The sequence below is a fragment of the Rattus norvegicus genome, chromosome 1 (genome assembly GCF_036323735.1).
Source record: "Rattus norvegicus strain BN/NHsdMcwi chromosome 1, GRCr8, whole genome shotgun sequence".
Taxonomy (NCBI): domain Eukaryota; kingdom Metazoa; phylum Chordata; class Mammalia; order Rodentia; family Muridae; genus Rattus; species Rattus norvegicus.
Window position 1 is genome coordinate 145,871,185 of NC_086019.1, and position 23,318 is coordinate 145,894,502.

Here is a 23,318-nt window from a genome sequence, read left to right on the forward strand (position 1 = left end):
AGGGAGGACCTGCTCTGTGTCCCTCTCGCCTCCTTTATCATAGCTAAAGAATTCCTATTATCTTCTCTCCATTCATGTCTGCGTCTGTCGCCAACCCTGTTTCCATAAGAGCACAAGCATATTGGGACAGGGCCCAGCCAATTACCCTCATCTTAGCAATATGTCGTCTGCACAGACCCTGTGTCCAAGTTCTGCAGGCTAGGGCTTTAGTATAGTCTTTCTCTCCCTCTCCCTCTCCCTCTCCCTCTCCCTCTCCCTCTCCCTCTCCCTCTCCCTCTCCCTCTCCCTCTCCCTCTCCCTCTCCCTCTCCCTCTCCCTCTCCCTCTCCCTCTCCCTCTCCCTCTCCCTCTCTCTCTCCCTCTTCCTCTCCTCCCCCTTCTTTATTTTATTTTATGTTGTTTTTTAAGACAGGGTTTCTCTGTGTAGCCCTGGCTGTCCTAGACAGGCTCTGTAGACCAGGCTGGCCTCAAACTCACAGAGATCAACCTGCCACTGCCTCTGCCTCGAATGCTGGGATTAAAGACACATGCCAGCACTGCAAGGCCCTAATGTTGTTTCTTATGGGACACAAGTCAATTTGAAATGGTGGCAAAGGGAAAGGAATTTCAATTATTCGTCGCTTCCCTCCATCTAAGTCCCACCTCCTCTTGAGTGTTTGCTGCTGGTCACAAAGGTGGAACTTTGTGAGAATCTGATAATGCTCCTGTAATGTGGCCTCTGAGGGTCATTTCTTTGAGCAGTTCAAACAGAGTATGCTAATTCATGCCTGTAACCAGGCAGCCGAGGCAGGAAGACCACAAGTTTGAGGCCAGTTATGGAATTTTTCTCAAATTAATAAATCTAGGGTAGTAAGATGCCTGGGCAGGTGCTTGCTTGCTGCCAAGCCTGATGACCTGCATCCAATCTTTGGAACCCACCAGCTCCTTTGATGTTCGCACAAGTATCGTAGAATGAGTGTGTTCACACACATACACACATATACACAAGTAAATAGACAAATGTAGAATAAATCTGTTTGAAAATTTTCTCATCAATATAAAAATCCATGGCTAAGCTATATATGTAAATACAACTACTGTGAATATTCTATGTTAATAATAAAAATACTTATTTATTAGAAATTATTTCACAGTGATGAAGTCAGTAGCTGAACGTGAGTTCGTCTCCCTAACAAAGCAGGGGACATACTGCTGTAAGTGATCCCGGAATTTCTTCACTTGTCATTCTGTGTGTACTTGATTGTCGGTGTTGTCACAGGAAATGTCTGCCCCTGGGGACATGTTCAGGTGAAGGAACAATTGGCCAGGCTATTGTCAACAGAAATACAAAGAGAAAGCGTTGACATTAGAGCCATGACTGCTGAAGGTTACTGTTATTATTTTTTTTTTTTGTTAGTTTAATTTCAACCTTTGTCTTGATAGCCAGGTTTGATGGAGAATGAGCTGTTTCTAAATGGATTTAATTCCCATAGAATTTCAAGGTCAGATCAGAGCCCTTCCTCTGTGAAATGGTGAGAACACATCTTTTCTTGGTCAGGCTCAGATGTGAGCTGTGCAAAGCCTGTCCTCTATGCTTCTTTGGGTGTAGGAAGGAGTTTGACAGAGGGTCAGATAGGAGGGGTAGACAGAATTTGATAAAAGGGCTCTCTACAGGATGGAAGACAGATGTCAAGGAGCCAAAGGTGGGAAAAGGACTTTTACTCTATTTCTCAGGTAGAGCCTCAAAATGAAAATGCCAATTAACCTGAGAACGCCACACCAGAACACCAGATCACGAGTGTTCAGTCTCAGGCAGAGCCCAGGTAGAGCCCCAAGTCTCAGCTCAAGGTATTTTGAACAATGTCTACCCTACCAAAGCACTCAGATGCACTAATATTCAAGTCTTTCCTGTGGCATTTGCAGATTTCTTCCGCATCCCTTCCCAGGTACCTTAGCTCACATCTGCAGCATGTACAAAACACCCACACTTGGTGGAAAACAGATGGACTGGGTAATTTATTGGAACTAGTCTACTTAATGGAGTTTTACCAAAGCTTATTACTAAAACAATCTTGTTAAATGATATGTATGTCTACAAAGAAACATTGTTCATCTTTGTTGTTTCTCTTTGACCTATGAAGTAGATTTTAATTATCAAGTTGGTATTTTTTGATTTAATGATAAGAGATTCATGGGGTCACGTGTGTTTCTTTTTAGCTTTATTAGATTTTTATTTATTGTCTGTAGAGAGAGGGCTCATGTGGTTACATGTGTGTGCCATGGGGCAAGAAAAGGCCTAAGGACAATTTGCAGGACTTGCTTCTTTCCTTGTAGTTTGTGAGTCCTAGGATAAGACCTCGGTTTCCAGGTTTGGTACTTGCCTGCTGACCCATTGCTCTAACCCCCTATTTGAGCGTCTTAAGTGAAGGGGCATGCTTTTTGTCCACGCTGTGTGCTTGTTTGTTTTGCTTCTTGTTAACCAGAGATGTTCTCAAATTTGCTGTGTAGCTATGAATGACCTCAACCTCCTCGGCCTTCTGTGTCTACCTTTTAGCTGCCACCATTGCCTATTGAGTTTCAGCCCCAAGAGCTCCTCAGTCTCTCAGACTCCAAGAGACTGGTTAATATTTTCTCCCTGATAGGCTGGTGCTTTCAGTTTGAAGTGCAGTGACACAGAAGATTGCCTGAGTATGGAAGTCCCAGGGAGCCATAGCCCCAGGAGCATTTTTATTATTATTATTACAATGCTTCTCTTAAGGTACAACATTTTTCTACTAGTTACAACAACAGCCAAAACAAAACCAAGAAACTAACACTATGACACAAAGCTCATCTAAGGCATTTTAACCTACTTCTCCTTCAGTACCACCCCTGTTAGCCAGATCTAGCTACTAAGAATGGAAACAGGGGATGACTATAACCAGGGGAAGGGGCAGCTTATAGTTTGAAGTGCATTTGCATAGACAGTGCTTGTTAGTCTGTGGGTTCAGATAGCAGTTAGTGATACCTGGTATATATCTCAGGGCTCTTTTCTTACCCCTATAGGTGGGAAGAATTTCTGGAGTGAGAAGCAGAGCAATTCATGGGGAGCAGATTAAATGGAGGCAGATGGAGAGGTGTCCTTGTGTTCTATTTACATTTTCTCCTGAAATGAGATGCAGGGTATCAGATATGTGAATGACTTTTCAAAAAGAGGAGTAAATCTGCAGGCTAAGGAAGAAGCACAAATGATTTATTTGGAGAGTTGGAGAGTAAAAGGCTATGGAAAAAATAGTGTGGTTCCTTGGCAGCCCTTGGCATCTCTTGGAGGTTAGTAGGCTTAGACATTTAAAGTGAGCATGTGCCTGCTGCAATCCTACTACTTAAGAGGAGGAGGGAGGAAGATTGTTAATTCCAAACTGACTTGGACCATCGTATAAGTTCCAGGGAAGTCTGGGTATAGATAGATAAGACCTGTCAGAATACGATAGGATAGAATAGGATAGGATAGGATAGGATAGGATAGGATAGGATAGGATAGGATAGGATAGGATAGGATAGGATAGGATAGGACAGGACATGGTAGGGTAGGGTAGGGTAGGGTAGGCTAGAGTAGAAGTTATTTATTGATTCCTTGTCTAATTTTTTGGTTTTTGTTTCTAATCATCCAGAAAGTGTTTCTGACATGTCTAAATACTACATTTTAGTTGTGTGGATTATTTTTTCTTAGTTTCATTTTTCTTTATGTATTTATACATTTTTACCTTTATTTTCTTTCTTTTCTGGGTTTATTTTGATGTTGAATCTTGAGTTTCTAGATTCACTTCCTGTTTTCTCCACTGTTAGTTTCCATATAGGAAGGTTTGTCATCTGTTTGCAGTGTGGGAGATCCATACTTGCCAACTGTTTGCAGTGTGGCATGCCCTCTCTACTGCCTACTTGAAATGTGGCATGTTCATTTTTCCTGTCTGTCTGAGTGTGGGAGAGCCATCTTTATTGTCTTTCTGAGTGTGGGAGAGCCATCTTTCCTGTCTGTCTGAGTGTGGGAGAGCCATCTTTATTGCCTGTCTATGTTGTAGAAAGCTCTTGGTGCTGTTTGTGTCCTGGACAAGAAATCTTTGCCTAACCCAAGTTGTAGAGACACAGCTCTGTTTTTTCTTTCACTTGCTCTTGGTTTTGTAAATGTCGTAAAGTTCAATTACTACTGCTTTTGACATGAACATCCCATTGACTCAGGCCCACTACATGGAGAACAGCCCCCGTTATCTATCTACCCTAAATCCAGAAGTCCATCTGTATAGGTGCACTTTAAGGTTTTTGTTCCATGGCAAGAATTATTCAAGTACCTTTGTGATTTATCTATTGCTATATTAAACTTAAGTCTTCATCTTGCTGTAGGCTCTTAGGCTGTGTTCTTGAAGATGATCTCACTCTTCTGGATTCTGCATTTCTCTGTCAATCTTTTTTATTGGATTTTTTATTTACATTTCAAATGGTCCATAAGTCCTCTAGTCCCTACCCTCCCCTTCTTCTATAACAGTGTTCCCCTCCCCATCCATCATCCTTCCAACCCCCTGACATTCCCTTACACTGGGGGACCCAACCTTGGCAAGACCAAGGGCTTCTCCTTCCTTCAGTGCCCAACAAGGCCACCCTCTGCTACATGTGCAGCTAGAGCCATGGGTCAGTCCATGTATAGTCTTTGGGTAGTGGTTTAGTCCATGGGAGTTCTGGTTGGTGGGCATTGTTGTTTGTATGGGGTTTCAAGCTCCTTCAGCTCTTTCAATCCTTTCTGTAATTCCTCCAATAGGAACCCCATTCTCAGTTCAATGCTTTGCTGCTAGAATTCGACTTTATATTTGACATGCTCTGGCTGTACCTCTCAGGAGACAGCTATATCAGGCTCCTGTCAGCATGCACTTCTTAGCTTCATCAATTGTATCTAGTTTTGGTGGATATATATATATATATATATATATATATATATATATATATATATATATATGCTGTATACCCATGTTGGGTACACTTTGAATGGCCGTTTCATTTCTGCTCCAAACTTGGCCTCAATATCCCCTCCTATGAATATTTTTGTTCCCTCTTTTAAGCACATCCACACTTTGGTCAACCTTCTTCTTGAGCTTTATGGGGTCCGTGCATTGTATCTTGGGTAATTCAAGTTTTTGGGCTAATGTCCACTTATTGTTGGGTGTATACCATGTGTGTTTTTCTGTGATTGGGTTACCTCACTCAGGATGATATTTTCTAGTTCAATTCGTTTGCCTATGAATTTCATGAAGTCATTGTTTTTGATAGCTGAGTAGTACTCCATTGTGTAGATGTACCACATTTTCTGTATCCATTCCTCTGTTGACAGGCATCTGGGTTCTTTCCAGCTTCTGACTATAATAAATAAGGCAGCTATGAACATAGGGGAGCATGTGTCTTTGTTGTATGTTGGAGCATCTTTTGGGTATATGCCGAGGAGAGGTATAGCTGAGTCCTCAGGTAGTGGAATGTCCAATTTTCTGAGGAACTTCCAGACTGATTTCCAGAGTGGTTGTACCAGCTTGCAATTCCACCAGCAATGGAGGAGTGTTCCTCTTTCTCTACATCCTTGCCAGCATCTGTTGTCACCTGAGTTTTTTATCTTAGCCATTCTGAGTGGTGTGAGGTGGAATCTCAGGGTTGTTTTGATTTATGTTCCCTGAAGTGTAAGGATGTTGAACATTTCTTTAGGTACTTCTCAGCCATTCCATATTCCTCAGCTAAGAATTCTTTGTTTAGCTCTGCACCACATATTTAATAGTGTTATTTGGCTCTCTGGAGTCAAACTTTGTGAATTCTTTGTATATTTTGGATATTAGCCCTTTATCAGATTAAGATTGATAAAGATGTTGGTTGCCGTTTTTGTCCTAATAACAGTGTCCTTTGTCTTACAGAAGCTTTAAAGTTTTATGAGGTCCCATTTGTCCATTCTTGATCTTAGAGCATAAGCCATTTGTGTTTTGTTCAGGAAAATTTCCCATATAATTGAGACTCCTCCCCATTTTTTCATCTATTAATTTGAATGTATTTTTTTGGTTTGATGTGGAAGTCCTTGATCCACTTGGACTTAAGTTTTGTACAGGACAATAAGAATGGATCAATTTGCATTCTTCTACATGCTGACCTCCTGTTGAACCAGCACCATTTGTTGAAACCATTGGATGGTTTTAGCTCCAAAGAACAAGTAACCATAGGTGTGTGGGTTCATTTCTGAATCTTCAACTCTATTACACTGATCTACCTGCCTGTCTGTATACCAATACCAAACAGTTCTTTTTATCACTATTGCTCTGTAATACTGCTGGAGGTCAGGGATGGTGATTCCCCCAGAAGTTCTTTTTTTGTTGAGTATAGTTTTCATTACCCTGGGTTTTTTGTTATTCCAAATGAATTTGCAAATTGCTCTTTCAAACTCTGTGAAAAATTGAGTTGGAATTTTGATGGGGATTGCATTGAATCTGTAGACTGCTTTTGGCAAAATGGCCCTTTTTACTATGTTGATCCTGCCAATCTATGAACATGGGAGGTCTTTCCATAATCTGAGAACACTTCAATTTCTTTCTTCAGAGACTTGAAGTTCTTGTCATACAGATCTTTCACTTTCTTGGCTAGAGTCACACCGAGGTATTTTATATTATTTGGAACTATTATGAAGGGTGTCATTTCCCTAATTTCTTTCTCAGACTGTTTATCCTTTGAATAGAGGAAGGTTACTGATTTGTTTGAGTTAATTTTATACCCAGCCACTTTGCTGAAGTTGTTTATCAGGCTTAGTAGTTCTCTGGTGGAACTTTTGGGGTCACTTACGTATAGTATCATATCATCTGCAAATAGTGATATTTTGACTTCTTCCTTTCCAATTTGTATACCTTTGACCTCCTTTTGTTTTCTGATTGCTCTGCTTAGGACTTAGAGTACTATATTGAATAAGTAGGGAGCCAGTGGACAGCTTTGTCTAGTCCCTGATTTTAGTGGGATTGATTCTCTCCATTTAGTTTAATGCTAACAACTGGTTTGTTGTATACTGCTTTTATTATGTTTAGGTATGGGCCTTGGATTACTGATCTTTCCAGGAGTTTTATCTTGAAGGGGTGTTGAATTTTGTCAAATGCTTTCTCAGCATCTAATGAAATGATCATGTGGTTCTTATCTTTGATCACTTTGATGAATATCTGTATATTGATTATCCCTGCATCCTTGGGACAAAGCCTACTTGATTGTGATGGATGATTGTTTTGATGTGTTCTTGGATTAGGTTTGCAAGAATTTTATTGAGTATTTTCATGTCAATATTCATAAGGGAAATTGGTCTGAAGTTCTCTTTCTTTGTTGGGTCTTTGTGTGGTTTAGGTATAAGCATAATTGTGGCTTCGTAGAAGGAATTGGGTCCATCTGTTTCTATTTTGTGGAACAGTTTGGAGAGTATTGGTATGCAGTCTTCTATGAAGGTCTGATAGAATTCTGCACTAAACCCATCTGATCCAGAGCTCTTTTTGATTGAGAGACTTTTAATATCTGCTTCTATTTCTTTAGGAGTTTTGGGGTTGTTTAGATGGTTTATCTGTTCCTGATTTAATTTTGGTACCTGGTATTTGTCTAGAAAATTGTCCATTTCCTTCAGATTTTCCAGTTTTGATCAATGTAGGCTTTTGTAATAGGATATGATGATTTTTTTGAATTTTCTCAGATTCTGTTGTTATGTCTCCCTATGCATTTCTGATTTTGTTAATTTGGATACTGTCTCTGTGTCCTCTGGTTAGTCTGGCTAAGGGTTTATCTATTTTGTTGATTTTCTCAAAGAACCAGCTCCTGGTTCTGTTGATTCTTTCTATGGTCCATTTTGTTTCTACTTGGTTTATTTCAGCCCTGAGTTTATTTCCTGCTGTCTACTCCTGTTGGGTGTATTTGCTTTTTTGTTTTGTTCTAGAGCTTTCAGGTGTGCTGTCAAGCTGCTAATGTATGCTCTCCCTTGTTTCTTTTTGGAAGCACTCAGAGCTATGATTTTTCCTCCTAGCACTGCTTTCAGTGTGTCCCATAATTTAGTTATGTTGTGCCTTAATTTTCATTAAACTCTAAAAAATCTTCAATTTCTTTATTTCTTCCTTGACCAAGTTATCACTGAATAATACGTTGTTCAACTTCCATGTATATGTGAGTTTTCTGTCATTTTTGTTGTTATTGAAGACCAGCCTTAGCCTGTGGTGATCTGATAGGATGCATGGGATTATTTCAATCTTCTTGTATCTGTTGGGGCCTGTTTTGTGACCGATTAAATGGTCAGCACTGTGAGGTGCTGAGAAGAAGGTATATTATTTTGTATTAGGATGAAATGTTCTATAAATATCTGCTAAGTCCCATTTGGTTCATAACTTCTGTTAGTTTCTCTATGTCTCTGTTTAATTTCTGTTTCCATGATCTGTCCATTGAGGAGAGTGGGGTGTTGAAATCTTCTACTATTATTGTGTAAGGTACAATGTGTGCTTTGAGCTTTAGTAAGACTTATTTTATGAATGTAGGTGCCCTTGTATTTGGAGCATAGATATTTAGGATTGAGAGTTCATCTTGGTGGACTTTTCCTTTGATGAATATGAAGTGTCCTTCCTTAACTTTTTTGATAACTTTTGGTGGAAAGTTGATTTTATTCGAATGGCTACTGCAGCTTGTTTCTTTGGACTATTTGCTCGGAAAGTTGTTTTCCAGCCTTTGACTCTGAGGTAGTGTCTGTCTTTGTCTCTGAGGTGTGTTTCCTGTATGCACCAAAATGCTGGGTCCTCTTTATGTATCCAGTCTGTCAGTGTATGTCTTTTTATTGGGGAATTGAGTCCATTGACATTGAGAGATATTAAGGAATAGTGACTGTTGCCTCCTGTTATTTTTATTGTTAGAGGTGGAATTATGTTTTTGTGTCTCTCTTCTTTTGGTGTTGTTGTAAGGAGATTACTTTCTTGCTTTTTCTAGGGTGTAGTAGTTTCCCTCCTTTTGTCAGAGTTTTCCATTTATTATCCTTTGTAGGACTGGATTTGTAGAAAGATATTGTATAAATTTGGTTTTGTCATGGAATAGCTTGGTTTTTCCATCTATGGTAATTGAGAGTTTTGGTGGATATAGGAGCTAGGACTGGCATTTGTGTTCTCTTCAGGTCTGTATGACATCTGCCCAGGATCTTCTGGCTTTCATAGTCTCTGGTGAGAAGTCTGGTGAAATTCTTATAGGTCTGGCTTTATATGTTACTTGACATTTTCCTTTACTGCTTTTAAAATTCTTTCTTTGTTTTGTGCATTTGGTGTTTTGACTATTATATGACAGGAGGAATTTCTTTTCTTTTCCAATCTATTTGGAGTCCTGTAGGCTTCTTTATGTTTATGGGCATATATTTCTTTAGGTTAGGGAAGTTTTATTCTATAATTTTGTTGAAGATATTTACTGGCCCTTTAACTTGGGAGTCTTCACTCTCTTCTATACCTATTATCCTTAAATTTGATCTTATAATTGTGTCCTGGATTTCCTGGATGTTTTGGGCTAGGAGCTTTGTGCATTTTACATTATCTTTGATGGTTGTGTCAATGTTTTCTATGGTATCTTCTGTCCATGAGATTCTCTCTTCTATCTCTTGTATTCTGTTGGTGATGCTTGCATCTATGATTCCTGATCTGTTCACTAGGTTTTCTATCTCCAGGGTTGTCTCCCTTTGTGCTTTCTTTACTGTTTCTATTCCATTTTTAAATCCTGGATGGTTTTGTCCATTTCCTTCACCTGTTTGGTTATGTTTTCCTATAATCCTTTAAGGGATTCTTTAAAGGACTTTTGTGTTTCCTCTTTAAGGGCTTCTATTTGTTTATTTTGTGTTGTCCTGATTTCTTTAAGGGAGTTATTTATGTCCTTCTTAAAGCTCTCCATCATCATCATAAAATGTGATTTTAAATCCAAATCTTGCTTTTCTGGTGTATTTGGATATCCAGTATTTGCTTTGGTGGGAGAGCTGGTCTCTGATGATGCCAAGTAGTCTTGGTTTCTGTTGCTTAGATTTCTGCGCTTGCCTCTCACAATCAGGTTGTCTCTGGTGTTAGCTTGTCTTGCTGTCTCTGAAAGTGACAGCCCTCCTCTAGGCCTGTGTGTCAGCACTCCTGTAGACCTGTTTTCTTTCATCTGGATCTGGGAAGAGAAAGTTCTGCTGTAAGGTGTGTAGGCACTCCTGGCAACTGGCTTTCAACTCTAGGTGCAGGCAGAAACCCGAAGGGTACTGCTCCTGACTGCTCCTAGGTCCTTGTGCCCACGGGGCACAGATGGCACTAGGCAATATCCTCTTGGGTCAGGAATGTTGGTAGAAAGTATAATTATCCTCTTCATTCTCAGGACTGTCCACACTTCTGACGTTCTAGCTCTCTTCCCCACAGGATTTGAGTGCAAGGAGCTGTCGGATTGGTTCAGTTCAGTTCCCCGAACAGGTAGAAACCATCCAATTTCCGCCACTGACTGCTCCTATATTCCTGTATCCAGAGGCATAGTGCAGTTTCCTCTTGGGCTGGGAATGTGAGCAGAAGTGGGCAGAAGTTGGCAGAAGTGGCGATCTGTCCTGGGGTCTCAGGATTGTCCACACTTCTGGGAGTTCAGCTCTCTCCCTGACAGGATTGGGTACAGGGAGCTGTGGGATAGGTTCAGTTCAGTTTTGGGCACCTTCAATGTCAATCTTAAAGTCAGTTTGCCAGTTTTTTATAAGACGCCTCAGAGGAGTTGGAGGTGGGGAGTGACAGGTGGATATGAACTAAAATACATTATATTCATGTATAAAATTCTCTAAGAATAGTTTTTAAAATTGAATATAAGTAAATAAACTCAGATGATATTTTCCAAACAAACAAACAGACAGAAGTATGTGGATCTGTTAATCAGGGAAATCTGCAGCTTCCCAACACCATCCCTGCTAATCTGTAAATATGGCATCTCCACACATTTGTTTGAATACTTAAAATTACTCTCCGTGTTTATGATTCCCATAAGTGTGTCTTACATGTCATGTATTTCCCTTATCTCCACTGTTTGGGTTTATTGATGTTCTTAGAATATCTCTTCCCCCATTTTCTATATATTCATGTCTAGTGAGTGAAAATCAAATAGACTATTATACCTGATTGTGTTCTCCCTGTAGTCACATATCCTTGCTAGTGAGTTTTTTTGAAGTATACATGTGTAGTTTGGACATCTGTATCATGACTGTTGTGGTTTTCTTTCCTGTCATTTTGTGCTTTCTCTTTCTTGCACTATTTCAGACATGTGTTACAACATTGAGCAAAAGTGAAGACAGCAGCCTCTCTTTCTGATGCCTTCATTTCAGGTCAAAGTCTCTTGTGTGTACAGTTTATGTGAAGTTTGTTGTAGAATCTTCTGAAGCTTTCTTACCTGATGGAAGATATTTGTTTTATGATATGCATGTATTTAAGTGTAGAATTTATCAAAGTTTGCTGTGTATCTTAAGATAGTGATGTGGTTCTCCTTTTGATCTGGTTCAAATATTAAATTATCTATGCTTTATTTAGAAGCCCCATTTTTGCATTAGCATTATATTTTAAAATTTATTATGATTTTATTATTCATTAAACTACATATCATTTTATACCTTGCTTGGATATAGCTATATATTATTTTAGATTCTGTTTTTATTTCCAGGTCAGTTTTTAAATTTATTAACTAATTAATTAATTTACATCCAGAATGCTGCTACCCCTCCCGGACCTTCCCTCACAGAGTTCCTCTCCCATAACCCTTCTCCTCTGAGAGGGTGGGGCCCCTAGGTACTCCTCCCTTGCACATCAAGTCTTTGCAAGATTAGGTACATTCTCTTCCACACAAGGCAGCCAAGAAGACTGAGCTGGACATTTCCTATGTTCCTGCCCATGCATGTCCTTTGGTTGGTGGGTCAGAGCCTGAGAGCTCCTAGGGTTTGAGACTTGTTGACTTTGTTGGTCTTCCTGGGGGGTTCTCATTACCTATAGGGCCTTCAATTCTTCCCCAATCTCTTCCATCAGTGTAATGTTTGGCTGTGGGCATCTGCATCTATTTCAGTCTGCAGCTGGCTAGAGCCTCTCAGAGGACAGTAATGCTAGGTTCCTGTCTGCAAGCATAACAGAGTAACATTAATAATGTTAGGGATTGGTGCTTGTCAATGGGATGGGATGGTTATTGTTTGGCCTTTCCTTCTGTCTCTACTCCACCTTTGAATTTCTTTTAGAGAGAATACATTTTGGGTTGAAAATTTTGTGGATGGCTTGGTGTCTCTAGCCTTCTGCTGTGAGTCCTACCTGGCTATAAAACGTGGTTTCTTCAGTTTCCATGTCTCCACTGTTAGGCATGTAGATTCCTGGGAGTTTCCCCTATCCTAAGTTTCTGGATTTCCTAGAGATTCTCCCTTCCCACCTTCCTACCGCCTACCCCATACCCCCACCCAGGCAGCTGCAGATTTCCTTTTATTCTCCTGGACCTCTGGGTCTCTCTCCTGTCTCTTCCCACACCTGACCCTGCCTCCCAATTCCATTCCCCCTCCTGCCATCTCCTACCCAGTTTCCTCCCTATGCCTCCTATCACTATTTTGTTTCCCCTTCTAATTGTGATTTAAACATTCTTGCTTAGGCCTTTCTCATTGTTTAACATCTTTGAATCTGTGGAGTGTATCATGGGTATTCTGTACTTTATAACTAATATCCACTTATCCGAGAGTACATCCCATGCATTTCCTTTTGGTTTGCATTACCTCACTCAGGATGAAATTTTCCAGTTTCATCTATTTGCCTGTAAAATTCATGATGTCCTTGTTTCTAATAGCTGAGCAGTACTCCATTGTGTAAATGAACCACATTTTCTGCATCCATTCTTCAGTTGAGGAAAGTCTGGGTTGTTTCCAGTTTCTGACTTTTATGAATAAAGCTGCTATGAACACAGTGGAACATGTGTCCTTGTGGTATAGTGGGACATCTCTTGGGTATATATTCAAGAGTGGTATAGCTGGGTCTTCAGATAGACTTATTTACAATTTTCTGAGAAACCTCTAGATTGTTTCCCAGAGCAGTTTTACAAGTTTGCAATCCCACCAGCGATGGAGGAGTGTTCTCCTTTCTCCACATCCTTGCCAGCATGTGCTGTCCCTTGAGGTTTTGATCTTAGCCATTCTAATTGGTGAAAGGTGGAATCTCAGGGTCATTTTGATTTGCATCTCCCTGATGTCTAAGGAAGGGCGTTGAACATTTCTGTAAGTGCTTCTCAGCAATTCAAGAGTCCTCTGTTGAGAATTCTGTTTAGCTTTGTGCCCCATTTTTTAATTGGGTTATTTGATTTGTTGGAGTTATTGAGTTCTTTATACATTTTGGATATTAGCTCTCTGTCAGGTCTAGGGCTAGAAAAGACATTTTCTCGATCTGTAGGCTGCCAATTTGTCCTGTTGTCAGTGTCCTTTGCCTTACAGAAGCTTTTCAACAATTTATCAATTGTTAATCTTAGAGCCTGAGCCATTACTGTTGTCTCTTGTACCAATACAAAACAAGGCTATTTTCCACTTTCTCTTCTTATATATCGAGTGTATTGAATTTTATTTTGAAGTCTTTGATCCACTTGGACATGAGTTTTGTTCAGAGAGATGATTAGGAATCTATTTGCATTCTTCTACATGCAGACATCCACATAGACCAGCACCATTTATTGAAGGTGCTTTCTTTTTTCCATTGTATGGTTGCAGCAATAGCCAATTGATGCTACTCAAATCGACCCAGCAGTGGCACATTCCTTGCTACCTGCCCCAGTGGTCTGGGGTCCCAAATGAAAGACACACACACACACGCACGCACACACACACACACACACACACACACACACACACACACACAGCCTTATATTCTAATATGCCTTAAACAGATCAATGACTGAGCCACTTCCAAACCTCCATGCTGCTAACGTATTTTCATATAATCCCAACTCATCACTTCCTAAAACCTATATTTCATCTTTGCTGCCCCAGACCAGACCTGCAGCCCTCCTGGTCCACAATCCCTGACTCTTACATGATGGATGTGCTCTCTCTTCTGTACCTCTCAGGCCTCATCTTTACTCCGTTCCCAGCATGGAGACTCTCTCCTTCCTCCTCCCTTAGTCCCTTGTTTGGAAATCCTAAAGTCCTGACTTTGTCTCTCTGTCCAGCCATTGGCTGCCAGCAACTTTATTTACCAGTCAAAACCAACTGGGGTCAGGGACCCTCGGCATCTTATGTGTGGATTCTCATGCAATTTGGGGGACCCAATTAGCATAATACAAGCAGTAGACCAAACTACAACATACGTTTTTGGCTTCTTTGTCAAAAATCAAATGTCTATACATATGTGGACTTATGTCTGGGTCTTTTATTATATTCCATTAATCAACCTGTTTCCATACTAAAGCAAGCAGTTTTTATCACTATTGCTCCAGAGTACAGCTTGAGGTCAGGGATGCTGATTCCTCCAAAAGTCCTTTTATTCATGATTGTTTTGTCTATCTTGGGTTTTTGATTTTTTTCCATATGAAGTTGAGAATTGCTCTTTCAATACCTGTAAAAAATGTGTTGGAATTTTGATTGGGATTGCATTAAATCTGTCAATTGCTTTTGGCCAGTTGTTAATCCTACTGATCAATGAACATGGGAGATCTTTCAATCTTCTGATATCTTTTTCTATTTCTTTCTTCAGGGACTTGAAGTTCCTGTCATACAGATCTTTTGCTTGTTTGGTTAGAACTTCAAGATATTTTATATTATTTATGATTATTATGAAGGGTGTCATTTCCCTAATTTCTTTCTGTGCCTGTTTATCATTTGTATAAAGGAGAGCTACTGACTTCTTTGAGATAATTTTATATTCAGTCACTTTGCTAAATTATTTATCAGCTATAGGGCTTTTCTGGTAGAATTTTTGGGGTCAGTTATGTATACTATCATATCATCCACAAACAGTGATACCTCGACTCTTTCCAGTTTGTATCCCTTTGCTCTACTTCAGTTGTCTTATTGCTTTAGCTAGATCCTTAAGTACTATAGTGAATAGACAGAGAGAGAATGGGCAGCCTTGTCTTGTCCCTGGTTTTAGTAGGATTGCTTTAAGTTTCTCTCCATTTAATTTGATGTTTGGCTTAGTATACATTGCTTTTGTTATGTTTAGGCATGTACCTTGAATCACTGAGCTCTCCAAGACTTTTAACATAAAGGAGCTTTGGATTTTGTCAAAGGCTTTTTCAACATCTAACGAGATGATCATGTGATTTTTCTTTCAGTTTGTTTATATAGTAGATTACACTGATGGATTTTCATACACTGAATCATTCCTGCATCCCTGATCAAGTCTACTTGATCATGTGGAATGATATTTTTTATGTGTAGGGCTGGATTAGTAGAAAGTTATTGTTTAAATTTGGTTTTGTCATGGAATATCTTGGTTTCTCCATCTATGGTGATTGAGAGTTTTGCTGGGTACAATAGGCTGGGCTGACATCTGTGGTCTCTCAGAGTCTGCAGGACACCTGTCCATGGTCTTCTAGCTTTGAGAATCTCTATCAAGAACTCAGGTAATTCTGGTAGGTCTGCCTTAATATGTTTCTTGACCTTTTTCTCTTGTAACTTTTAATATTCTTTCTTTGTTCCGTACATTTGGTGTTTTGATTATTACGTGGTAGGAGGATTTTCTTTTCTGTTCCTATCTATGTTGTGTTCTGTAAGCTTCTGGTATGCTATAGCCATATATTTCTTTAGGTTAGAGAAGTTTTATACTATGATTTTGTTGATGTATTCTGGCCCTGTGAACTGGGAATCTTCACCTTTTTCTATTCCTAATATTCTTAAGTTTGGTCTTTTCATAGTGTCTCAAATTTCCTGGAGGCTTTGTTAGGAAAATTTTACCTTTGGCATTTTCTTTGATGGACATATCAATGTCTTCTATGGTATCTTATATGCCTGAGATTCTCTGTTCCATCTCTTATGTTCTGTTGGTGATGCTTGCATCTGTAGTTCCTGTTCTCTTCTCTAGGTTTCCATCCCCAGGGTTCCTCCTTTTGTGTTTTGTTTATTGCTTCTATTTTTATTTTTAGGTCTTGGATCATTCTATTCATTTCCCTCTCCCGTTTCATTGTATTTTCCTGTGTTTCTTTAAGGGACTAACTTGTTTCCTCTTTTAAGGTATCTATCATCTTCATGCAATGGTATCTAAGGTCACAGTCCTGCTCTTCAGGTGTGTTAGGATATCCAGGGCTTGCTGTAGTAGGAGAGGTGTGTTCTGGTGGTGCCATATTGCTTTGGCTTCTGTTGATTATGTTCTCCTGTTTGCTTCCCCTTTTCCATCTAGCTGTCTCTAGTATTGGTTAGCCTGAATGTCCTGCATTGGAGCAGGTGTCCCCTGAGGCAGGTGGAGCTGTGTGTCTCGGGTTTGAGGAGGCTTCCTGTGTGTGTGAGGTTAGGGGTTAGTCTAGCCTCTTGGGATGTAGGCAGAGCTATGCGGTGAGGTCCCATGAATGCTCCCTGACCACTGCTGGTACAGACATGGACTGGATGAAAGATGGAGCTCCAACTGGGCAGAGCCCAGGGCTGCTAGGCTTGCTGGGGTCCCTGCATGCCTCAGGGGAGGGAGGGTGGAATTGGAGTAGGTGGTTGGGGCTATCTCATCTGTGTGTGTCTGGTTAGAGCCAGAGGCCTCTTGGGGGGCAGGCAGAGCTGTGGAGTGAGGTGCCATAAACACTGCTCCACACACTCAGACCAGAAGACAGGGCTTCTTTTAACTTTAATTTTATGTGTATGAATGTTGCCTCCATGTGTGCTGTGGATGTGCCTGGTGCCATGTATGTATCTGCTGCCTGTGGAGAGCAGAAGAGGGCACTGAATCCCCCTGGAAGTGGAGTAACAGACCCATTGTGATCTGTCATATAAGTGATGAGACTAGAACCCAGGTCCTCTAGAAGGGGAGTCAGTGCTCTTAACCCTTCAGCCATCTCTAGATTCCCAGGACAGGGCATTTGCTTCCTTAGAATGCTTTCTCCAGGTCTTGGTATTCACTTTATAGAACACTTTTCAACTATCTATCCTGAAATCTCAAGATGTTTGTTCATTGACTTCTTCAGTGTTTGCCAGACTCCATCCTTGGCTGTGACTGCACACATTTTAATTATTATAATTGTCACCTCCATTTCTGGTGGAAGGCCTCACTTTATCATTTAACTTTTTGAACATTTGCATAGACAGTAGAACAGCTAAAGAGACACCATCCCCTCCATCATTGTCACCTTACTGTGCTGAGAACATTCAAGATCTCCTCTCTAGGAGATTTTCAGGTACAAAGTCTGGGGTATATGTGTGTTCACATTTTGGGGCCTTCCTCCTTTTGCTGCTTCCTGGGTGTCTTTCTAAATTCACAAGGTCTCTATTGTTCAACCAGGGAAGAAACTAAAGAAAAATAAGAAGAGAGCTTGTTGCATGAGTAAAATCACCTACAAATGAACACGTTCCTGTCTATAACTGCTCCCTGTCCCAACACTACCCTTTTAACTAGCTAGCAGAACATTTGGATTCATATGCACACTGTGCACACTGAATTCACTGAAGGTAAATTTCCCATGTTGTGCCATTAGAAGCACCTCTACAAAGGACTCCTCAAAGTGTTGTTATTAAAAAACCTTGTATATAAAATTTTTTGGTATCAATATATTCTTTGTATGTCTGTAAATATCATAATGAAATCCATTGCTTCATACAATGAGTTCACACTAATGGAAAATTAAATACCACTCGTGTAACATCAAGGCAAAATCAGTATCCTTAGAGCCAGAGTCCCAGTTACATGTTATGCTATAAGCAAGCCCAGTCCAAATTAAATCTCAGTTTCTGGTGTCATGGAAATGGGACCTAACATTCCAGGAAGGAAAAGCACCAAATAAGTAGGCAAACAAGTCCATGTACTGCTGTGTGAGTCTGATCACAGGCATAGAGTTTTATGGAAAAATGGCTCCAGGGAGACTTGTTAGTGATCATCTGAACCCCCACCGGGGCAAGTCTGAGTGACAGGCTATCCCATCTAAAGTCCACATAGTCCTTCTGTAGCTTACTGTGTTGTCATCCTTGTGGGTGTTGCCTAAGACAGGTGAAGAAGGCAGGATCTGAGGCTTACTATGTGGAATGTACCAGGCCATCACTGCTCTCTCTGTCCAGACCAGGTACACGGTGGCCAAAGGCAGCGTGGTCCAGTTCTTCTTTTACCAGCCCATCAGCCATCAGTGGAGACAGACTGACTTCTTTCCCTGCACGGTGACATGTGGAGGAGGTGAGGCACAGACTTCATTCTTGGACACCCAGAGATGTGTGTCAGGGTGTACACATGCCTGGTTGAGATGGACTTTAAGACTGGGATAGTGTCTTGTGTGTGCTGAGTTCAAGGTCTTAACAGACAGGTGAAGAAGGTTTGGGGTCAAGCGTCATCCAAGTGCAATGCAAACACAAAGTAAAGGATTCCAATAGACACTGGTCTGCTTAGTGTAGAGACACGATAGCCTGGAGTCCATGGGGAGGCAGACACAGCCAATGCCAAAGGTATGAGCTGAACTTTTAAATAAGAGAGTAAGGGAGTCTAAACTGGTGTCAGCCCAGGACCCCCAAGTTTCTGAGGCTCCCAGAGCACGAGGAGGAGTTTCCCAATGAGGACCAGACAGTGATACTCAGTGCTTGCAGCCTGACTAGCTATGTGCTGATGGTTATTTGCTACGCCCTCCTAGGCCTGAGACAGTTTGTGTGGTGTTTAATTTATGCAAAGCTGAGGTAAAAACTTAGCAAGGTTCCTGGTCCATCAGATGACATGGTTGGGCTGTAATTATACCATCCTTCTGTGCCTCTGGAGTTGTCTTCTGCCCCTGTGTGAGGGATCTATCTCAGGGAGGGTTCTGTTTGAAAAATTAGAATTCTTCAGTCCAGCCCCATATCATTTCTTCCCTTGAAGATTACAGAATAACACCCATTCAGAACATCAGGGCAGAAACAGGGGCTCGGCCTCTATCATCCTAACAACAGGGGCATTGAGGAGGACTCCTTAGATAGTGCCAGGTTCTCATGAGTGTGCAGGTCAGGTCTGAGATTTAAGTTTCTCCTGAAAGCAGATGCTGTCTCTTCTGTGGGGAAGCACAGCCCAGACCCTGGTGGGGACCTGTGTCCTAGGAAGGAAAGAGTGATAACCTGAGGTTGGGTCAAGGCTGTAGAATGAAAGGAAAAGGTGAATCTTTCTTAGTACCAGTTTGTTTAGATGCAAGTATGGAGCACTAAATTATAATCCTATAGGCATCTGTCTTAGATAGGGTTTCTATGGATATAATGAAATACCAAGACCAAAAGCAACTTGGGGATTAAAGGGTTAATTTTGCTAACACTTCCACATCATAGTTCCTTATGGAAGCAGCCTGGGCGGGAACTCAAACAGGACAGGAACCTGGAGGCAGGAGCTGATGCTGTGGAATGGTGTTGCTTTCTTATAGAACCCACAGTTACTAGTCAAGTAGTATCCCTACTTACGATGGGTTGGCCTCTCCCCTGTCAGTTATGACTTAAGAAAATGCCTTACAGGCTTGCCTACAGCTTAGCCTCATGGAGGCAGTTTTTCAACGGAGGTTCCCTCCTCTCATATGACTCCAGCTAGTGTTCATGCTCATGAACACATGCTCTTGTTCACAGGAACCAAGTTCACATAGAACTAGCCAGAAAATCCTTCTGAAACTCCAGCATCATCAGTATGAACATGCAAACTTATGGCTTCACCTCCAATACGGAGTCAGAACTCTGAGGATGGGTCTGTTGTATTTCACAGGCATCACAGGATCTCACGCTGTACTCTGTAGTTTGAGGATTACTCTGTAAGGCAACATCTTTGGCTTTCTGCTGGAGCCATGATGATAACCATTTTTGCCTTATCTGTGTTACTGTTAAATTATTAGTGACTCAAGGAGGTTTTTTTTGAATGGACATTTTTAAAAATGTCAACACGTTTAGAAAAATAACTTAATCATAATACTTGATGCTGGAAATAATTGTCCATAACCACATAGAACACAACCACAAAGACAAATACAACAAAACCAAAATAGTAGTAGAAAAATATTAACTTCTTGCCAGGTTGAACCTTCTCTAAGTTTATTGTTAATTTCTGAATTTTGTTAAACATGATGCATAGCTCTGGTCTGGTTTTGGCACAGGTTTTCCTGTAGGTAAAGCTCACCTCAAGCTTGCTATACACCCAGGGACCTTGAACTTCAGGTCTTTCTACCGTTACATACCAGGTGCTGGATTATCGGCATTTACTACAATGACCAATTTTGGCAGGACTGGGAATTGAACTCAGGGCCTTGTGCATACTAAATAAGCACCTTACCAAGCAAGCAATATCTCCTACCTCAAGACAGGTGAACTTATATGTGACATGAATCCAGTCAGTGACTCTGCACCAGGCTTCAAGGAAACTAAGAATCCCTGAGCTCCCACAAGCTGACTGGGGAGATCCACATTGGGAATGGAAACACTGAGGTGGACAAACCTGGGCCTTAGTGAGCCAGTCCTGCTCTCTGACATTTGCATATCAAGTTCACAGGAAGCATGAGCCAGTGTTGGGGCCGGAGATGTGGCTCAGTGGTAGAATATTTGTCTGGTGTGTACAGGCTCTGGTCCTATCTCAACCACCACATAAAGGGCCTCCTGGCCTAGTGGGCAAGGCAGAATGTTTGAGTGTGAGAATCAGGGAACACTTATCTGTCTCTCCTTAGCTAGACCTCTTTGAACCTCAGTTTCTCATCTGTTGAGAGGATGCTCATTTCCAGGTGGCACTTGCTGTAGCATGATGCAGTGATACATGTCAGGGAGTGTAGCGCTAACTAGCACCAAGTTAGCACTTCAAACTTAGCTGCTGTGTCCAAAGCTAAAATGATCCTGGATGCAACTCTCTTCCTAGCCATCTTAGGCACACTGGTGCTGTGCTGGGCTTGGTTCAATGGACACTGATGAGAGCTCCTGAGAAAGTGGAGCAGTATAGGGTGCTGAGTCCCACATCCTTAGATAGGTCACGGGTCCAGCAAAGACAACAGTACCTCAAGGGTCCCAAAATGATGCATCACAAAGAAATGGTGGGGACTTTTTCCTTCTTACTCTGCAGTAAAACAAGCTTCCCTTTCTTCTTATTCATTTCTGGTCTCTCACACATAGTTCTTCAGAGAGACACTTCTGTTTGGACTCATACAACCAAAGAGAAGCTCTTCTCTACAGGGGAGACATTTTACAGGAGGATTTGGTGTAATCCCATTGATTAAGTTCTTGTGAGAAGAAGAGCTTTTCTCTTTCTCTTCACACTTTGATAGCCACAGAAAGACACTCCGTCCTTCTGGAACCATGAGTGGACACAGGGGCACCACCCAGTGAGATCAGTACCACAGGGAAGGGAGGAAACAGTGTAGAAGAACACAGAGAGGCTGCAAGGGCTGCCCGGCCTCTCCCACACACTGGCAGGATTTCAGTGCATTTGTTCACAATATTGAAAGACAATATGCCTTCTTTCTTTACTCTTGGTAATCTCTAAACTGCAATAAAATTAAACAGGAAAATGAATTCTCTCTCTCTCAAATTATAAACACCTGTACGTCCCTTATCGTGTCTCTTTATAAGAATGTTTCCACTTAGGACACGGATTTTTCTCTGACTCAAGGAAGGGTAGGTAAGCTTAGTCTGGACTTGTTCAAGGGAAATAAAATTATACACATCAGCCCCACACACGATACACTGCCAAATTTTAACTATATTATAATCAAACCTATGCAATTGTATGAATGGCATGCCAGCCATTTTTGGGTAAGGGAGGTTAGTTGGTTGGCCTCTGAGGTACTGAGGGTGCTGGAAGGACTGCCTGCTCTCGGCTGTAATCTACACAGTGCACTGGGTTTGTCTGGGGTTGCCCTGGCCATTTGATGGTGTAGCCCTTCTGACTGATGCTGGCAGCAGAGCGCTGTTCTGTTGACACCTTTTGCATTTGCATTCTTGCGGTTTCAACCCTGCTTTTCGTAATGTGTACCAGTCCATCCTCCGGTCCTCTGAGCTCAGTTTACTTCCAAGCCTTGTCTTGTAGAAAGCTGCCTGGTGGCTTATAAAGCCAGATTCCTCTCAGCAGTCAGGACTTGAAATATATTTTTAGACCTTTAGACCAATTGGCAGACATTGAGAGATTAGCTTCAGTTTTCTTTTCTTTTTTTTTTTATTTTGAAAGCTCATTTTTGCTTTGAAAAAAAAATAGCTTATTTCAAAAAACCCCAACAGTCAATGTGGCATTTATGCAATGACAGGAAAGCTGGCATCAAAGCTCTAGGAAAGGAAAGGGTCATGTCGTGAGTTGTTTTTTAAGTTTGCTGTACTCAGTAACTTGGAACGTTCACTTTCCTCAAAGAAAATGGTCCAAATTGGATTTACTGAAGTCAGGAGTGAGTCTTCACTCCCCTTTGAAAGCCTGTGTGGTAGAGGAAGTAGGGAGATGGATTTTGCTCCTGCCTCTACAGACTTTGCCAGTTCCTCAGTCAGTATGGTTATTGACATTGAAGGCGCCCTGGCTACCTCAGGAGAGCAGAGGAGTAAACAGAGCAGGCAAACAGTAGAGTATTGTGAAAGAAATAGTCAGAGTTGGCTCTCAAAATATTCTGTAGCATGAAAAAAACCTTAATGAGTGGAAAAAAGACCAAGATTTAAAACATCAGCAGCACCGAGGGTCTAGGTCAAGAGCAGTGAGCTTACTTGGCATGTCCAAGGTCCCAAGTATGATTCCTCAGCCCACAGATATATTTGCTAACTTAATTGTGCTTATACATTTAATCACACTCATAATATATATGTATATATGTATGTATACATACACATACATGTGTATACACACAACTCAATTGATCATATGTGTGTGTATGTATGTATATAAAATAATCAATTGAGTTCAAAACATTCACCCTAATGTTATACAAGACAGTTTCATACTTAAGGATATATAAACAATAAATCTGAATGAGTATCTAGGGAGAGGAAGAAGATTGGAATAGGTATGGCAGAATAAGGGGGAAAACAAGGAAACAGGAGGTAGGTAGAGAGGCAGAGAGAGAGAGAGAGAGAGAGAGAGAGAGAGAGAGAGAGAGAGAGAGAGAGAGAGAGAGAGAGACTGTTACAGTGACCAAGAATAGACAACCGAGTCAAACTGTACCCAGGTCCAGGCAGTCCCTTAAAGGGGTCAGTTGTATTGTGTGCCAGTAGATCATGGTCAGTCT

The 23,318-nt window shown here is 41.1% G+C and overlaps 1 protein-coding gene across 3 annotated transcripts in view; it reads left to right on the forward strand.

Moving 5' to 3' along the window:
* The window catches only part of Adamtsl3 (ADAMTS-like 3), a 308,192-nt gene that overhangs the window by 173,181 nt on the left and 111,693 nt on the right, over positions 1–23,318 (forward strand). For all 3 annotated transcript variants that reach the window (NM_001107533.2, XM_006229477.4, XM_017589168.3), the window contains exon 10: positions 18,208–18,319. In NM_001107533.2, the coding sequence (NP_001101003.2) occupies positions 18,208–18,319 (112 nt within the window). The remainder of the gene's footprint in view (positions 1–18,207; positions 18,320–23,318) is intronic.